This window comes from Electrona antarctica, assembly GCF_951216825.1.
Source record: "Electrona antarctica genome assembly, chromosome: 14".
In the NCBI taxonomy this organism is placed as follows: Eukaryota; Metazoa; Chordata; class Actinopteri; order Myctophiformes; family Myctophidae; genus Electrona; species Electrona antarctica.
Window position 1 is genome coordinate 3665208 of NC_136795.1, and position 18762 is coordinate 3683969.

The 18762-nt window shown below is 46.2% G+C and overlaps 1 protein-coding gene across 2 annotated transcripts in view; it reads left to right on the plus strand.

Moving 5' to 3' along the window:
• smurf1 (SMAD specific E3 ubiquitin protein ligase 1) overlaps window positions 1–18762 on the plus strand; it is a 55748-nt gene that overhangs the window by 26842 nt on the left and 10144 nt on the right. For both annotated transcript variants that reach the window (XM_079520655.1, XM_079520656.1), the window contains exons 7-16: window positions 19–230; window positions 553–637; window positions 5916–6062; window positions 6743–6968; window positions 8702–8805; window positions 10318–10432; window positions 10859–11037; window positions 12125–12262; window positions 13927–14047; window positions 15499–15700. In XM_079520655.1, coding sequence (XP_079376781.1) covers window positions 19–230; window positions 553–637; window positions 5916–6062; window positions 6743–6968; window positions 8702–8805; window positions 10318–10432; window positions 10859–11037; window positions 12125–12262; window positions 13927–14047; window positions 15499–15700 — 1529 coding nt within the window. The remainder of the gene's footprint in view (window positions 1–18; window positions 231–552; window positions 638–5915; window positions 6063–6742; window positions 6969–8701; window positions 8806–10317; window positions 10433–10858; window positions 11038–12124; window positions 12263–13926; window positions 14048–15498; window positions 15701–18762) is intronic.

Here is an 18762-nt window from a genome sequence, read left to right on the forward strand (position 1 = left end):
CTCTTTCTCTCTCTCCAGGCCCGTGTTCGAGGGCTGTTTCAGCGAGGAGCCACTGCCTTACTCGGACACCACGGGCGCAGCGGGCGGTGGGAACTGCCGCCTCGACTCGCCGGGTCAGGAGGGCCGCCTTCAGACGCAACGAATCAGAGGCCAGGACTCGCGAAACCATGGCCACACCCCTCAGAACAGACCGCACGGCCACCAGTCACCTGACCTGCCCGAGGGATACGGTGAGAGAGAGCTCATATTTTAGTCTGCATCATAATTAACATCTAGTCGTTCTCAGTGACACTGTTTATCGAAGAACTGAACAATGGGAGGGCGCTCATCGACGGAGAGATTATTGTACAAAAAGAAGTGCTTCAAGATGGAAATTTTTTTTGGCTGAAATTTCTGCCAAATGCAGCCTGAAAAATGTACAAAGTCGACCTGAGCGACGTCTGAACATACCTTAAAACATGGCTTATTTTCCTATTAGCAATCAGCATAAAGTTGAGGTTGGTGGTTGGTTAATGTGTTTTGTGTGTGTGTGTGTGTGTGTGTGGTGTGCAGAACAACGAACCACCGTGCAGGGCCAGGTGTACTTCCTCCACACGCAGACAGGGGTCAGCACCTGGCACGACCCTCGGATACCACGGTGAGGTTGCACAACACCCATAGGGTTAAACCCTATGTTTCTATATCAGTGGTTCTCAAACTATTTAAATGGTAAATGGTGCATTTATATAGCGCCTTTATCCAAGGCGCTTTACAGAGATTGTGCATTACATTCACCCATTCACACACACATTCATACACCGATGGCGGCAGAAACCATGCAAGGCACCAACCAGCACATCAGGAGCAATTAGGAGTTCAGTGTCTTGCTCAAGGACACTTCGACACTAACTCTGTGGGAGCCCGGGTTCGAACTGGCAACCTTGCGGTTACCATCCAGAAACTCTACCCCTGAGCCACCGCCGCCCTTTCATGTCAAGGACCCCATAAATGATATGTAATTGGCCGCCGACCCCCCCATCTGAAATGATGTTGTTCCAGGGACCTTACAGATGCAAAGAAATGCGCCACATTTTCACGATTTTTCAAAAAATAGCCGATCTACAAGCTCGTAGTGCGGCACTCGGTGCCGCGCTACGAGCTTGTAGATCTGCTACTTTTTCAACAGCTAAAGTTTCAAATAGTGGTTAAAAGTTAAGGCGACACAGGTCTAAATGGGTTAAACTTGTTGTAAATTAACCTGACTCCGCCAGCTGGTGGCAGCAGTGAGTTCCTCCTCCTGCTCCCATCTGGTCTCTCTCGGGCAGAGACGATGTACTCCGAACAAAATCTGATCGGAGCGATGTGCGTGAGACTGGTGACACATTGTAGATGTGCCACAGCGCAAATGTAAACGCAAGCTAACAGGACTACAACTCTGAATTATTATGGAGATATCAGATTTTTGTCCTGCTGCTTCCGGTTCATGGTTTCTGCTTGAGAGAGACCAGATCAAGGTAGGAGGAGGAGAGAACCTGACCAGATCAAGGTAGGAGGAGGAGGGAACCTGACCAGATCAAGGTAGGAGGAGGAGGGAACCTGACCAGATCAAGGTAGGAGGAGGAGGGAACCTGACCAGATCAAGGTAGGAGGAGGAGGGAACCTGTGAACTCGATACTGCCGCAATCTCAGTTCAGGTCAGGTCTAAATGGCCCATTAAAGAAATATGTAAACTCTCTCCTAGAGCTGTGTTTTGCCTCGCTACCCGTGCTGTTAAAACGGGTGTTGTTTCGACACCAAAAGACAAATCACATTAAGCTCTTAAGCTGATCACCCACCAGAGGGATGGAGCTAATCGTGGTGCCTCGACTTGACTACCGTATGCTTTTGCTGCTGTGCGAGGAGACAAATGGTATGCAGCCAGGAACCATTCTGAACTCAAGACTGCCAGACACCTGAGGCAGCGTTCCTCTAATCAAGACTGAGAGTCTAATTACAGCGTGGCTTCCCTGTCCAATCTTTGAGTAAGGAGTGTCTTGTATCGGCCAGCGTGCCGCGCGGGGGTCTATCCCTGTTCCACAATGCGCTAGACCTCTGGGAGATGGGTCTATCCCTGTTCCACAATGCTCTAGACCTCTGGGAGATGGGTCTATCCCTGTTCCACAATGCTCTAGACCTCTGGGAGATGGGTCTATCCCTGTTCCACAATGAGCTAGACCTCTGGGAGATGTGTTGCTGAGGCAGAGCGCAGCACCTTCCCTCAGACCTCTGGGAGATGGGTTGCTGAGGTGGAGCGCAGCACCTTCCATCAGACCTCTGGGAGATGTGTTGCTGAGGCGGAGCGCAGCACCTTCCCTCAGACCTCTGGGAGATGTGTTGCTGAGGCGGAGCGCAGCACCTTCCATCAGACCTCTGGGAGATGTGTTGCTGAGGCGGAGCGCAGCACCTTCCATCAGACCTCTGGGAGATGTGTTGCTGAGGCGGAGCGCAGCACCTTCCATCAGACCTCTGGGAGATGTGTTGCTGAGGCGGAGCGCAGCACCTTCCATCAGACCTCTGGGAGATGTGTTGCTGAGGCGGAGCGCAGCACCTTCCCTCAGACCTCTGGGAGATGTGTTGCTGAGGTGGAGCGCAGCACCTTCCCTCAGACCTCTGGGAGATGTGTTGCTGAGGCGGAGCGCAGCACCTTCCATCAGACCTCTGGGAGATGTGTTGCTGAGGCGGAGCGCAGCACCTTCCATCAGACCTCTGGGAGATGTGTTGCTGAGGTGGAGCGCAGCACCTTCCATCAGACCTCTGGGAGATGTGTTGCTGAGGCGGAGCGCAGCACCTTCCATCAGCTCCCTCCACTACTCACTTGCCACTCGTACACTGAGTTGGCGGCGCTCAAGATCGAACGCATGACCTTGTAGTCGACTGAGCTACCCGGACACAATCCAATCTTGTCCAATCTTTAGCTAATGATAGTAAGTTGCTGTGTGTGCGGTTTATGAATGAAGCTGCAGAAATCACATTGCCTGCTCGGTGTTGATTTTGTCGGCTAATACTATGACAAAAACGGTGGTCTCGACCAGCTTTTTTCGCTGACGAAAACAAAGCTATGATGACTAAAACTAAATATATTGACAATTTTGTCCAAAAAAAAAACTAGACTAAAATGTTAGGAAGGGACTAGTGGACAATGCTTTTTATGGCATAGGCAGCTCACGGCAGGATCCGCCGAGAAACTAGGCACAGCTGCTGGACATGAGACTAATTAATTAGAGCGACAGAGAGAGAGAGAGAGAGTGTGTGTGTCAGTGTGTACACGTGTGTGCGTCAATTTAACAAAGGTGCAGACGATCAGAAATCAGCAGAGAGTGAGAGACGTTTGCGCTACTGAATGCCGAATTGAAGTGGACTCGGTCCCAGACTTTTTCTTGATTCTTTACAAAAGCCCTATTGCTGAATTGATTCCACTTCACAGTGCACTGGGGTAACCTGGTCATGAGAGCTGACCCCACGGATGTTCCATTTTCTAGATATCATTTCCACATACAAAAGATTAGTCCGATCCAGAAGAACACAGTTTGCCGGCCACTGCTACAGAGCTGACAATGCGGTTATATCTTCCCTTCTTCTCTGGAGTCCTGCCTCAAAGCAGACCAGAGGTAGAAAACTGTCCTACCCTGATGTTATCGCTAGGGACACATGCATCAGTAAGCAGGAACTGGGGGTGGCAATGAAGGACCGGGAAGTCTGGCGTGGCGTTGTGAAAAACATGATCTCAACCGCTGTCTAAAAATGATGATGATGACAAAAGATTCCCCATTTGGACAAAACAAAACATGACCTTATTTCCTCATTATTTATAGTCTATTATAATAGTCCACATTTCCAAGAAGGCGTAAAGTAGCATACTTGCGGCATGGTACATTAGCAGCAGGTCACCCCACTGGTTCCTGAAGACTCATGGTACATTAGCATGTACCCCTCTTCCCTCCCTCCCCCCTCCAAGTGACTCCATCTCCAGTGTCTCTGTAACATCCTTGCTTTCTTCAGGACTACATATGGCATCAAGTCAACACTTAACAGGGGCAAAGGGCAATATCGCTTCAGAGTGTACATTTCAGAAGGAGAAAAAGAAGAAAGAGTGGGCAGACAAAAAAAAAGACAAAGACAAAAAAAACAACAACCAAGAAACGAAAGTATTTACAATATTGCTGAGGGGAACAAAAACAAAACAGCTTTGGACTTCGACCATGAGAAGAGGAAGGGCTACAAAGATCATAAAGCAGGCTATTAGGACCAGTGAGATCACACAAAGTCAGCTCTCAGAGGGGCAATGTGTACTATCCAGTTGTTCCAAATTTGGCAGAAATTGTCTAGTCTAGTTCTTAGGATGTATGTTAATTTTTCCATTTTGAAAATATCCAGGACTATTCCGTGCCAACCGTCCATTGTGGGTGTGATTGGGGTTAGCCATCTTCTTGTTATTGACTTTTTGCTGGCTGCCAAGAGCACCTGCAGTAGCTTTGTGTCTCTCGTCTGGTTAAGACATTCAATGTGGCCCAGGTACAAGGTTGTGAAGTTAAAAGGTATTGGAGTATTAAATACTGAACACAGTGATTTGTGAATATTGTTCCAAAACAGCTGTCTCTGAGGGTTAAAGGCACAGAGTGCAACGCTACGAGCTTGTAGATCTGCTATTTTTTACAAAATCGTGAAAATGTGGTGCATATCTTTGAATATATATTCTTTCAGGGCGAACATTTTTAACTCAAATCTTTGCTTCTGGGGGCGGGTCCCTGGAACTACATATTTTCAGATGGGGGTCGGCGGCCAAATACAGATAATTCTGGGCCTCCTTGACGTGAAAAAGGTTGAGCACCACTGACATAGAAACATAGGTTTTTCAGAAAACTGTTAGGATTTAGAAGACATTTTTTAAGAATCAGCCTCAGGTCTAAATGGTACACAGTGGGTCCGTGCTTCACTCGAAGTTGATTAGATGCGAAAGTCACCGTGTTTTTCTATCGCTCTCTCCCCCTCTCCCTCTTTTTTGTTCAAAAATAGCAGACCTACAAACGAGCTTGTAGGTCTGCTATTTTTCAATAGCTAAAGTATGACATAATGCTTAAAACACAAAGGGTTTGAGCCCAGACTGGCACCTTTTTCTCTGTGGAGTTTTCAATACCAATCATACATCCTTTCAGAGGTTACGTTTGAATAACCACTGGCACATTTAATGGTGATTACTTCTGATGAATGTGCACCGTCCGTCCCTGACCATGAAAAGAAATGAAACTGAAATTAAATGTGTAAATGGAAAAAAGTACCAAGGCCAGCAAAATTATTCCCAAAAAAAAGACCTCCAATCACGGAGCTGCATCACATCACCATCTCCTTAACTGTGGACCAGGGACGTGCACACACAGACATGTGTGTCCAAAAGTGCCCTCTTACGTTACGGGATTTCAGCTCTTCCTCTCTAACACTCTGCATGTCCCTGCTGTGGACTGAACACCATTGTTGTTTTCGTCGACTAGCTCGTTGTTTTCGTCGACTAGCTCGTTTTCGTCAACTAGCTCGTAGCGCGGCACTCGGTGCCACGCTACGAGCTAGTCGACGAAAGCTTGTAGGTCTGCTATTTTTTAAAAATCGTGAAAATGTGGCGCAGATCTTTGAATATATATTCTTTCAGAGCCAAAGTTTTTAACTCAAATCTTTGCTTCTGGGGGGATCCCACTGGAACAACATATTTTCAGATGGGGGTCGGCGGCCAAATACATAATAATCTTGGGGGTCCTTGACATGAAAATGTTTGAGAACCACTGACATAGAAACATGAGGTTTTTCAGAAAACTGTGAAGATTTAGAAGACATTAGTAGAATCGTTCCCCCAGGTCAAAATGGGTTATTGGTATTTTGCTCAATTGTCTCTGTTGTGATGGTTTCAGGGACCTGACCAGCGTGAGCTGTGAGGAGTTGGGTCCGTTGCCCGTCGGCTGGGAGGTCCGAAGCACCGTTTCTGGACGGATCTACTTTGTGGACCACAACAACCGAACCACGCAGTTTACAGATCCCCGCCTACACACCATCATCAGGTATACACGCACGCACGCACGCACGCACGCACGCACGCACAGAGTTAAATATACTAGCAGATCCTGTGCGTTCTATTTTTTACAATTTTAACAATTAAGCGTAATCGAATCGATTATTCAATTAGTTGCCAAATAATTTCACATGTGTAGCTATTCTTTAATCAAATCTATGGGTAGCTTTAATTTATTTTCGATTTTATTTGTCTTTTTATTTCAATAGCAGCCTAATCAGCAGCTGAGCCGTGTATAAATTATTCAACTTTAAAAGATGATTTTTTTTTTTCAAACATTGCATCATGGTTAAAAGATAATAACATAAGTTGACAAATTAATTCATGAAGAAGTATATTCATTATTTTTGAGTGGTGTAAACCACTCCAACAACTGGCTTTGTTAGTTTACGTGTCTGTTTGTCTGTCTGTCTGTTCGTACCAAAAAATGAGCATGGTTGCTATGGTCACCCAGTTCACACGGGTGTGATTTCATTACGTCAGACATTACGTCAGACCACAGTTGATCAGTCTATATAAGACCTTACACCACTCAGTTCACACGGGAGTGATTCTTTTATTGAACGATGTATGACGACACAGGTGTGATTTTTATTCCTCATCTCGTCTCTCTCTCTTGTCTCTTCTCTCTTCTTCCCCATTCCCCCCCCCCCCCCCCCCCCCATCCAGCCAACACTCCCAGGCCAAGGATTCCTCCCAGGCTCCTCAGATGGAGGTGGGGGGTGAGGAGGGAGGCGGCGGGGGAGTCGTCGGGAGCGGCGAGGGGGGGGAGCAGGCGGTGCGCTACGAGCGAGACCTGGTCCACAAGCTGAAGCTGCTCCGCCACGAGCTGTCGCTGCAGCAGCCGCAGGCGGGACACTGTCGCATCGAGGTGTCCCGCGAGGAGATCTTTGAGGTACGACCGCACGATACGCACGCTCAACGCACGCACAAATAATATGTGTGTGTGCACGCTAGGGCATTAAGCAACTAGTCGACTAGTAAATCCACTAGTCGACCTTGTTGGTACTAGTTAAAATAAAATAAAATGGTTTTATTTATTTTTTGGTTTTTTTTTCTTCTATTTTGTAGGCCTCAAGATCAGGTATATTATAGTTATACTCACAGTACTGTACACAGTTTTTAAATGCATAATTTTTTTATTTTTTTATCTATATATTTTGTTTTACATAATATGTATTTAAACAACTAGTCGACTAGTAAACTAGGCAACTAGTCAACTAGTAAAAATGACTAGAAGTGAATGCCCTAGCGCACGCACAGCCACACTACTACCCTCCAGGCACTTGACTCACAAAGCAAAATGTATATTTGTTGCTGTCGCGAGGAAGGCGCCTAACTGTTTTTGAGTTTAGTTTTTTTGCATAAATCAGTGCTATTGAACCCCCTTTATGTCTTCATGTTGGTATAAATACTATTGAACCAATGGAGAAGGGAAAAAAAGCTCTTCGGAACAAAACCTCAACTCCATTGGACCCTCAAACTGTCCACCTTTTACATTTTTAAATTTTTTATTTCCTGGAAAATGAACATATTGACGTTTCTATATATTTTGTTTTACATAATATGTATTTAAACAACTAGTCGACTAGTAAACTAGGCAACTAGTCAACTAGTAAAAATGACTAGAAGTGAATGCCCTAGCGCACGCACAGCCACACTACTACCCTCCAGGCACTTGACTCACAAAGCAAAATGTATATTTGTTGCTGTCGCGAGGAAGGCGCCTAACTGTTTTTGAGTTTAGTTTTTTTGCATAAATCAGTGCTATTGAACCCCCTTTATGTCTTCATGTTGGTATAAATACTATTGAACCAATGGAGAAGGGAAAAAAAGCTCTTCGGAACAAAACCTCAACTCCATTGGACCCTCAAACTGTCCACCTTTTACATTTTTACATTTTTTATTTCCTGGAAAATGAACATATTGACGTTTCTTCCCGACAGCAGAGATGTAGGTCTATGTCTTGCGCCACCCCTTAACCCTTATCCCTAAACTAATTTTGCAATTTTTTTTACTATTTAAAAAAAAAACTTTTTGAAATAGTTCAAATAGCCGATCTACAAGCTCACAATGTCTCGATGTAGATTGGCTAGTTGAACTATTTGAAAATGTTTTTCAAAATGGTAAAAAATGGCAAATTAGTTTAGGGATAAGGGTGGTGCAAGATGGACCCCAAAATGAAAAATGAAATAAACCAAATGATGAAGACACTCGTGCGTGCATGCATGTGTGCCTGTGCAGTGTGCAAACTCATACAAACTCACACAGATTTCCAGTCACTCTGTGGTTGAATAATTCAGGAACATGGGGTACTTCCTCCTTGTATACTCTCACAGAGAGAGAACAATACTGCCTCTGAGTCATACACTTGTCACGACACACAGCTGTCTACAGAGACTGCCTGCTGATCGCAGCGGCCATAGCCATGCCTGCTACATACTGTGTGTGTGTGTGTGTGTGTGTGTGTGTGTGTGTGTGTGTGTGTGTGTGTGTGTGTGTGTGTGTGTGTGTGTGTGTGTGTGTGTGTGTGTGTGTGTGTGTGTGTGTGTGTGTGTGTGTGTGTGTGTGTGTGTGTGTGTGTGTGTGTGTGTGTGTGTGTGTGTGTGTGTGTGTGTGTGTACTTAGGAGTCATACCGTCAGATCATGAAGATGCGGCCAAAAGACCTGAAGAAACGTCTGATGGTGAAATTCCGAGGAGAGGAGGGTCTGGACTACGGTGGTGTGGCCAGGTAGTCACTCTTAACCTCCCTGAACACCTCTCTCTCTTCACAGCCCTGGACTTTTACTAATGTATTTCTGTAAAAGAATATTGGAACGGATTTGTTTCCCACACCGTGCCAACATTGCAGAAATCCTAGGGGGATTTACAAATACGGTTGCCTGGTCCCCGCTAGTCATGATACACATTGGCCTTGATTCTTCCGCACGCGAGTACACTTCATTCAATGCTTTCACATTGCAGCGATCCGTATCCGAGTACACTTCAATCGGTCCCGGGAACGGTTGGGTGATCCGCTCCCAGGAACGGTACGCAGCATTCACAAACACTACCACAACATCATGCCAAATTGCCAAGTGTTCCCGAGTGCGCATCCGGGACCATAGTGTGAATCCCCCCTTAGAGAGTTATAAATATATGTTCAGTGAAGCCATGTGTCCGTCCTTGTTGCTAGATAAGAGTATTAGGGCAGATTCACACTATGGTCCCGGGTGCGCACTGGGGACCACTTGGCAGATGATGTGGTTAGTGTGAATGCTGCGCACAGTTCCCCAGAGCGGATCACCCAACCGTTCCCGTTCCGCATGGAGGTAGTCCCAGGACCGCATGGAGGTAGTCCCGGGACCGCATGGAGGTAGTCCCGGGACCGCATGGAGGTAGTCCCGGGACCGCATGGAGGTAGTCCCGGGACCGCATGGAGGTAGTCCCGGGACCGCATGGAGGTAGTCCCGGGACCGCATGGAGGTAGTCCCGGGACCGCATGGAGGTAGTCCCGGGACTGCATGGAGGTAGTCCCGGGACCGGTTGAAGTGTTCTCGGATCCGGATCGATGCAATGAGAAAGCATTTAATACCGTTGAATGAAGTGTACTCGGGTACGGAAGAATCCAGGCCAATGTGAATCATGACCAGCAGGGATCAGGCAACAGTTTGAATCAAACGCACTCAGTGTGATTCTGCCCTTAATGCCAAGCGCAGACAAATCTCCTCGCAGACAAATCTCCTTACTTCACTGGTCTGCCTTGTTAAATTGGATGCTGTTGGTACCTCGTTAATATTCTGTATTAACCACAAACCTTTACTCTGTCAGAATGACTATACATACACAGGTTTACTGCAAAGACGGAAACAAAAGTATTATAAAAAATGATCTGTGTGCAGGTTTTTGTCTCACCTGCGATTTTTGTCACATTTAATTTCGTGGTACATGTTGCTGTGAAGTCCATTCTGTTTGCTAAATGGTACACGATACTATTAGAACAGGAATGGGGCTCTTATTGGGGGCAGAATTACAATACTGCGTTTACCGTTTATCCAATACTATTTGTGTCTTACTGCATGTTGCATGACAAATGCAAATGCTGCTAAATAAAAGCTTCCGACTCTCCACCCTGATGGTGGCTTCTAGGGAATGGCTGTACCTGCTGTGTCACGAGATGTTGTGTTACTTTTAGGGAATGGCTGTACCTGCTGTGTCACGAGATGTTGAACCCTTACTTTAGATGTTGAACCCTTACTTTTAGGGAATGGCTGTACCTGCTGTGTCACGAGATGCTGAACCCTTACTACGGCCTGTTCCAGTATTCCACTGACAACATCTACACACTACAGATCAACCCTGACTCCTCCATCAACCCTGTGAGTGCACACTGACGCACGCACGCACACGCACGCACGCACGCACGCACACTGACGCACGCACAAAAACAGATACAGACACTCGCACTAGAAAATAAATATGTTAAGACATATTTATCGATGCATGATAGACCCTTATTAGGATACATTTTGTTATACTTTTAGCTATTGAAAAATAGCAGATCTACAAGCTCATAGCGCGGCACCGAGTGCCGCGCTATGGGCTTGTAGATCTGCCTTTTTTTTTAATCGGGAAAATGTGGCACAAATCTTTGAATATATATTCTTTCAGAGCGAACATTTTTTAACTCAAATCTAAATCATGTCCTTGACATGAAATAGTTTGAAAACAACTGATATAGAAACATTTTCAGGATTTAGAATCATCCTCATGGGTTAAATCTATCTCCCCTGACTGTCTTTCAGGACCACCTGTCGTACTTCCACTTTGTGGGTCGCGTCATGGGCCTGGCCGTGTTCCACGGCCACTACATCAACGGGAGCTTCACGCTGCCCTTCTACAAACAGCTGCTCGGGAAGCCCATCACGCTCAACGACCTGGAGACCACCGACCCCGAACTGCACAAGAGCCTCGTCTGGATCCTGTGAGAAAAGAACACACGCACGCAAATACATACACGGCATCTGTGTTCACCTGGTATAGCTTTGAACCACTTTAAAACATTATTTAATTTAAACTTTAGCTGTTGAAACATCAGATCAGAGCAGCACACACACAGTTCTAGAAGACAGTACTTCAGTACTTCTACCAAGACGCATCACATGCACTCTAATACAATACATATACACACACATGTGCACATGTGTAAGGAGTACATCCTGATCCTGAATTATAACGTTATGGCTCTATAGAGCGTCGCAGTCCCGCCACCCTTTCATGACGACGCCAGGCCCCGCCCCCTTTCATGACGACGCCAGGCCCAGGAAATAATTCCCAATGCATTTTTCCCCCATAGACATTTCAAAAAGTATTTATTTAAATAACCTTTTAAGCGTCATACGAAGCCAAGCCGAGTCGTGACAAATCATGACGACAAACACAATATTTTGGACCAAACAAATAATTACAAAGAAGAAAAACAACAAAAGTGTTTTTTTTTTATCCTGCTTTCTAATTATTTGTTTGGCTCAAAACATTGTGTTTATTGTCATGATGTGTCACAACTCGAGTTGGCTTTGTCCACGGCGTAAACGTCTTTAAATAAATACTTTTTGAAAAGTCTATGAGGAAAATGAACGGGGAACTCTTTCCCTGGTCTCTCTCCGGGAGGGGGCGGGACTGCGACGCTCTATTGTGTCCTTTATGGAACTGTACTGTAGTTGTTTGAAAGAATGTGGTCGTTATGATATGAAATATGCTCTCTGTGCCACAGTCTCATCTCTGTGTGTGTGTGTGTGTGTGTGTGTGTGTGTGTGTGTGTGTGTGTGTGTGTGTGTGTGTGTGTGTGTGTGTGTGTGTGTGTGTGTGTGTGTGTGTGTGTGTGTGTGTGTGTGTGTGTGTGTGTGTGTGTGTGTGTGTGTGTGTGTGTGTGTGTGTGTGTGTGTGTGTGTGTGTGTGTGTGTGTGTGTGTGTGTGTGTGTGTGTGTGTGTGTGTGTGTGTGTGTGTGTGTGTGTGTGTGTGTGTGTGTGTGTGTGTGTGTGTGTGTGTGTGTGCGTGCGTGCGTGCGCAGAGAGAATGACATCACGTCGGTGCTAGACCACACGTTCTGCGTGGAACACAGCGCCTTTGGCAAGTTCCTTCAGCACGAACTGAAACCCAACGGACGCAACATCCCAGTTACTGAGGAGAACAAAAAGGAATATGTCAGGTAACTAACAAGCAATGGAGTGGAAAAAGTGCAATTGCAGCAAAGTCTGTTTTTGCCATTGCAAAATACTAAAACAGCAGGGAATAAATGAAACTGTTATTAATATTATTATTTTTGTTGTGACTGTGTGTGTGTCTCTGACCTAGTATTGACACCTAGTGAGTTTTAACCCATTTTGGGCGGGAACCCTGTTTGGTGTTTTAAGCATTATGTTATGCTTTAGCTGTTGAAAAATAGCAGATCTACAAGCTCACTAGCTTCTGATTCTGGGGGTTCTTGACACGAAATATTGAGAACCACTGATATAGAAACATAGGGTATTTCAGAAAATTGTCATGATTTAGAAGACATTTTTTTAAATTTCGATGTCAGGCCTAAATGTCTTACAACCCTCCTGCTTAAGTCAACAACTGCTCCTGATTGACACACACACGCACGCACGCGCGCACGCACGCACGCGCACGCACGCGCACGCACACACACACACACACAGAGGCCAGGGAGGAGGGCTTTCCCAATCTTGAGTGGGGGTTTGTCTTCTCTCACCCATACAGTACAAATAGTACCAGTAATACAGTACGGTACGTATAGTTGCACCGCTCAGTTAACACGGTGTGTTTTTTTTAATCCCGTTTCCAGTTATGTAAAACTTTTATTTCTGTTTTGTATCCTCTTAAATCCTAATCCTGAACAGGTGTGAATCTTGTCCTGATTACTGGGCCTGTATTACTATCTCAAAGGCCCCCAGCAGAGGGCGCTGTTGAGTGCAAGTTGTCATCCTATAATGTGTGTTTATCCCATTTTGACCTGAGGACGATTCTAAAAAAAAGTCTTCTAACTTCTTTGCCTTTTTTTTTACTTTTTTGAAAAACATTTTTGAATAGTTCAACTAGCCAATCTACATTGACACGTTGTGAGCTTGTAGACTGGCCATTTTAACTATTCAAAAATGTTTTGCAAAATAGTAAAAAAAAGGCAAAGACGTTTAGGGATAAGGGGTTTAGCGGTGACGAAAATGGAGCCCTAAATGTTTAACCCATTTAGACCTGAGAACTGATTCTAACAAATGTCTTCTAAATCATGAGTTTTCAGAAAAACCAATTTTTTTCTGTTTCGGTGGTTCTCACTATTTCATGTCAAGGACCCCCTGAATTATATGTAATTTGTGAAGAACCGTGAAAGCACTAGTTTGGCTGTCCAGTTCATCTTAGTCAACTCTTATGTTTTTGTTTAGGTTTTTTCTTTTTAATAAATCGTGTGAGAATTGTGGAGGAAAATCGAGATTCACATTTGAGCAAGAATCTTAACATAATCTGTACATATGTTAACGGGAACCCGTTTTGGTGTTTTAACTAAGCATTATGTTATACTTTAGCTATTGAAAAATAGCAGATCTACAAGCTCATAGCGCGCCACCGAGTGGCGCGCTACGAACTTGTAGGTCTGCTATTTTTGAAAAATCGAAGAACGACTGACATAGAAACATAGCTTTTTCAGAAAACTGTCAGGATGTAGAAGACATTTTTAGAATCTGATCTCATGTCAAAATGGGTTAACATAATCTGTACATAGGTTAATTTATTCAGTATTTTTAGGGCCATTATTATTTATGTATCTTGGTTGGCTTCTCTCATATGTATGTATGTATGTTTATTTCCTCTCAGACTTTACGTGAACTGGCGGTTTATGCGTGGAATCGAGGCCCAGTTCCTGGCGCTGCAGAAAGGCTTCAGTGAACTCATCCCACAGCACTTGCTCAAACCCTTCGACCACAAAGAGTTGGAGGTAAAACGCTGCCGGTGTTGCCTGTGACGGATCAGTGGTGTTTTTGGCAGCACGTTTTAGTTTTAGTCCTATTAGTCTCTCCCAATAGTTTTCATTTATTTTCAGTCACATTTTAGTCACCTGGCATGTTTTAGTGTTGGTCTAGTTTTAGTCGACTAAATATCATAAGATTTTAGTCGACTAAATTTACAGTTGATTTAGTCGACTAAAATGTATTTTGGCGGGCCTTGATGCCGTCGTAATGACTGTTTTTACACTTGCTGAAAATAGCCGATCTACAGGCTCACCATCTGGAGTGAGTGTGGAACTGTAGTGGCCCTCTGGAGTGAGTGTGGAAATATATTGGCCCTCTGGAGTGAGTGTGGAAATATATTGGCCCTCTGGAGTGAGTGTGGAAATATATTGGCCCTCTGGAGTGAGTGTGGAAATATATTGGCCCTCTGGAGTGAGTGTGGAAATATAGTGGCCCTCTGGAGTGAGTGTGGAAATATATTGGCCCTCTGGAGTGAGTGTGGAAATATATTGGCCCTCTGGAGTGAGTGTGGAAATATATTGGCCCTCTGGAGTGAGTGTGGAAATATATTGACCCTCTGGAGTGAGTGTGGAAATATAGTGGCCCTCTGGAGTGAGTGTGGAAATATATTGGCCCTCTGGAGTGAGTGTGGAAATATATTGGCCCTCTGGAGTGAGTGTGGAAATATATTGGCCCTCTGGAGTGAGTGTGGAAATATAGTGGCCCTCTGGAGTGAGTGTGGAAATATAGTGGCCCTCTGGAGTGAGTGTGGAAATATATTGGCCCTCTGGAGTGAGTGTGGAAATATAGTGGCCCTCTGGAGTGAGTGTGGCAATATAGTGGCCCTCTGGAGTGAGTGTGGAAATATATTGGCCCTCTGGAGTGAGTGTGGAAATATAGTGGCCCTCTGGAGTGAGTGTGGAAATATAGTGGCCCTCTGGAGTGAGTGTGGAAATATATTGGCCCTCTGGAGTGAGTGTGGAAATATAGTGGCCCTCTGGAGTGAGTGTGGCAATATAGTGGCCCTCTGGAGTGAGTGTGGAAATATAGTGGCCCTCTGGAGTGAGTGTGGAAATATAGTGGCCCTCTGGAGTGAGTGTGGAAATATATTGGCCCTCTGGAGTGAGTGTGGAAATATAGTGGCCCTCTGGAGTGAGTGTGGAAATATATTGGCCCTCTGGAGTGAGTGTGGAAATATAGTGGCCCTCTGGAGTGAGTGTGGAAATATAGTGGCCCTCTGGAGTGAGTGTGGAAATATATTGGCCCTCTGGAGTGAGTGTGGAAATATTGTGGCCCTCTGGAGTGAGTGTGGAAATATATTGGCCCTCTGGAGTGAGTGTGGAAATATAGTGGCCCTCTGGAGTGAGTGTGGAAATATATTGGCCATCGTCAAAGTTGCCCACCTCTGATCTACTCCTCCTTCTCCCTCGTCCTCCAGCTGATCATCGGGGGCCTGGGGAAGATCGACCTGGCCGACTGGAAGGCCAACACGCGGCTGAAACACTGCACGTGTGACAGCAACGTGGTGCGGTGGTTCTGGCAGGCCGTGGAGGCCTTCAGCGAGGAGAGGAGGGGACGCCTGCTGCAGTTTGTCACCGGCTCCACCAGGGTCCCTCTACAGGGCTTCAAGGCACTACAGGGTGGGTCACGCACTGACATGACGACAGCCTACATACACACCATGACGACGCAGCCTACATACACACCACTGACATGATGACGCAGCCTACATACACACCATGACGACGCAGCCTACATACACACCACTGACATGATGACGCAGCCTACATACACACCATGACGACGCAGCCTACATACACACCACTGACATGATGCAGCCTACATACACACCACTGACATGATGCAGCCTACATACACACCACTGACATGATGCAGCCTACATACACACCACTGACATGATGATGCAGCCTACATACACACCACTGACATGACGCAGCCTACATACACACCACTGACATGACGCAGCCTACATACACACCATGACGACGCAGCCTACATACACACCACTGACATGATGCAGCCTACATACACACCACTGACATGATGCAGCCTACATACACACCACTGACATGATGCAGCCTACATACACACCACTGACATGATGATGCAGCCTACATACACACCACTGACATGACGCAGCCTACATACACACCACTGACATGACGCAGCCTACATACACACCACTGACATGACGCAGCCTACATACACACCACTGACATGATGACGCAGCCTACATACACACCACTGACATGATGACAGCCTACATACACACCACTGACATGATGACAGCCTACATACACACCACTGACATGATGCAGCCTACATACACACCACTGACATGACGCAGCCTACATACACACCACTGACATGATGCAGCCTACATACACACCACTGACATGACGACGCAGCCTACATACACACCACTGACATGATGACAGCCTACATACACACCACTGACATGATGACGCAGCCTACATACACACCACTGACATGACGCAGCCTACATACACACTACTGACATGATGACAGCCTACATACACACCACTGACATGATGACAGCCTACATACACACCACTGACATGATGACAGCCTACATACACACCACTGACATGACGCAGCCTACATACACACTACTGACATGATGACAGCCTACATACACACCACTGACATGATGACAGCCTACATACACACCACTGACATGATGACAGCCTACATACACACCACTGACATGACGCAGCCTACATACACACTACTAACATGATGACGCAGCCTACATACACACCACTGACATGACGACGCAGCCTACATACACACCACTGACATGACGCAGCCTACATACACACCACTGACATGACGCAGCCTACATACACACTACTGACATGATGACAGCCTACATACACACCACTGACATGATGACAGCCTACATACACACCACTGACATGATGACAGCCTACATACACACCACTGACATGACGCAGCCTACATACACACTACTAACATGATGACGCAGCCTACATACACACCACTGACATGACGACGCAGCCTACATACACACCACTGACATGACGCAGCCTACATACACACCACTGACATGACGCAGCCTACATACACACCACTGACATGACGCAGCCTACATACACACTACTGACATGATGACGCAGCCTACATACACACCACTGACATGACGCAGCCTACATACACACCACTGACATGACGCAGCCTACATACACACTACTGACATGATGACAGCCTACATACACACCACTGACATGACGCAGCCTACATACACACTACTGACATGATGATGCAGCCTACATACACACCACTGACATGACGACGCAGCCTACATACACACCACTGACATGACGCAGCCTACATACACACCACTGACATGACGCAGCCTACATACACACCACTGACATGACGACGCAGCCTACATACACACCACTGACATGACGACAGCCTACATACACACCACTGACATGATGACAGCCTACATACACACCACTGACATGATGACGCAGCCTACATACACACCACTGACATGACGCAGCCTACATACACACTACTGACATGACGACAGCCTACATACACACCACTGACATGATGCAGCCTACATACACACCACTGACATGACGCAGCCTACATACACACCACTGACATGACGACGCAGCCTACATACACACCACTGACATGATGACAGCCTACATACACACCACTGACATGATGACAGCCTACATACACACCACTGACATGATGACGCAGCCTATATACACACCACTGACATGACGACGCAGCCTACATACACACCACTGACATGACGCAGCCTACATACACACCACTGACATGACGCAGCCTACATACACACCACTGACATGACGACGCAGCCTACATACACACCACTGACATGACGACGCAGCCTACATACACACCACTGACATGACGCAGCCTACATACACACCACTGACATGACGACGCAGCCTACATACACACCACTGACATGACGACGCAGCCTACATACACACCACTGACATGACGACACAGCCTACATACACACCACTGACATGACGACACAGCCTACATACACACCATTCACTGACATGATGCAGCCTACATACACACCATGACGACGCAGCCTACATACACACCACTGACATGACGACGCAGCCTACATACACACCACTGACATGACGCAGCCTACATACACACCATTCACTGACATGATGCAGCCTACATACACACCATGACGACGCAGCCTACATACACACCACTGACATGACGCAGCCTACATACACACCACTGACATGATGATGCAGCCTACATACACACCACTGACATGACGCAGCCTACATACACACCATTCACTGACATGATGCAGCCTACATACACACCATGACGACGCAGCCTACATACACACCACTGACATGATGACGCAGCCTACATACACACCACTGACATGATGCAGCCTACATACACACCATTCACTGACATGATGCAGCCTACATACACACCATGACGACGCAGCCTACATACACACCACTGACATGACGCAGCCTACATACACACCATTCACTGACATGATGCAGCCTACATACACACCATGACGACGCAGCCTACATACACACCACTGACATGATGATGCAGCCTACATACACACCACTGACATGATGACGCAGCCTAC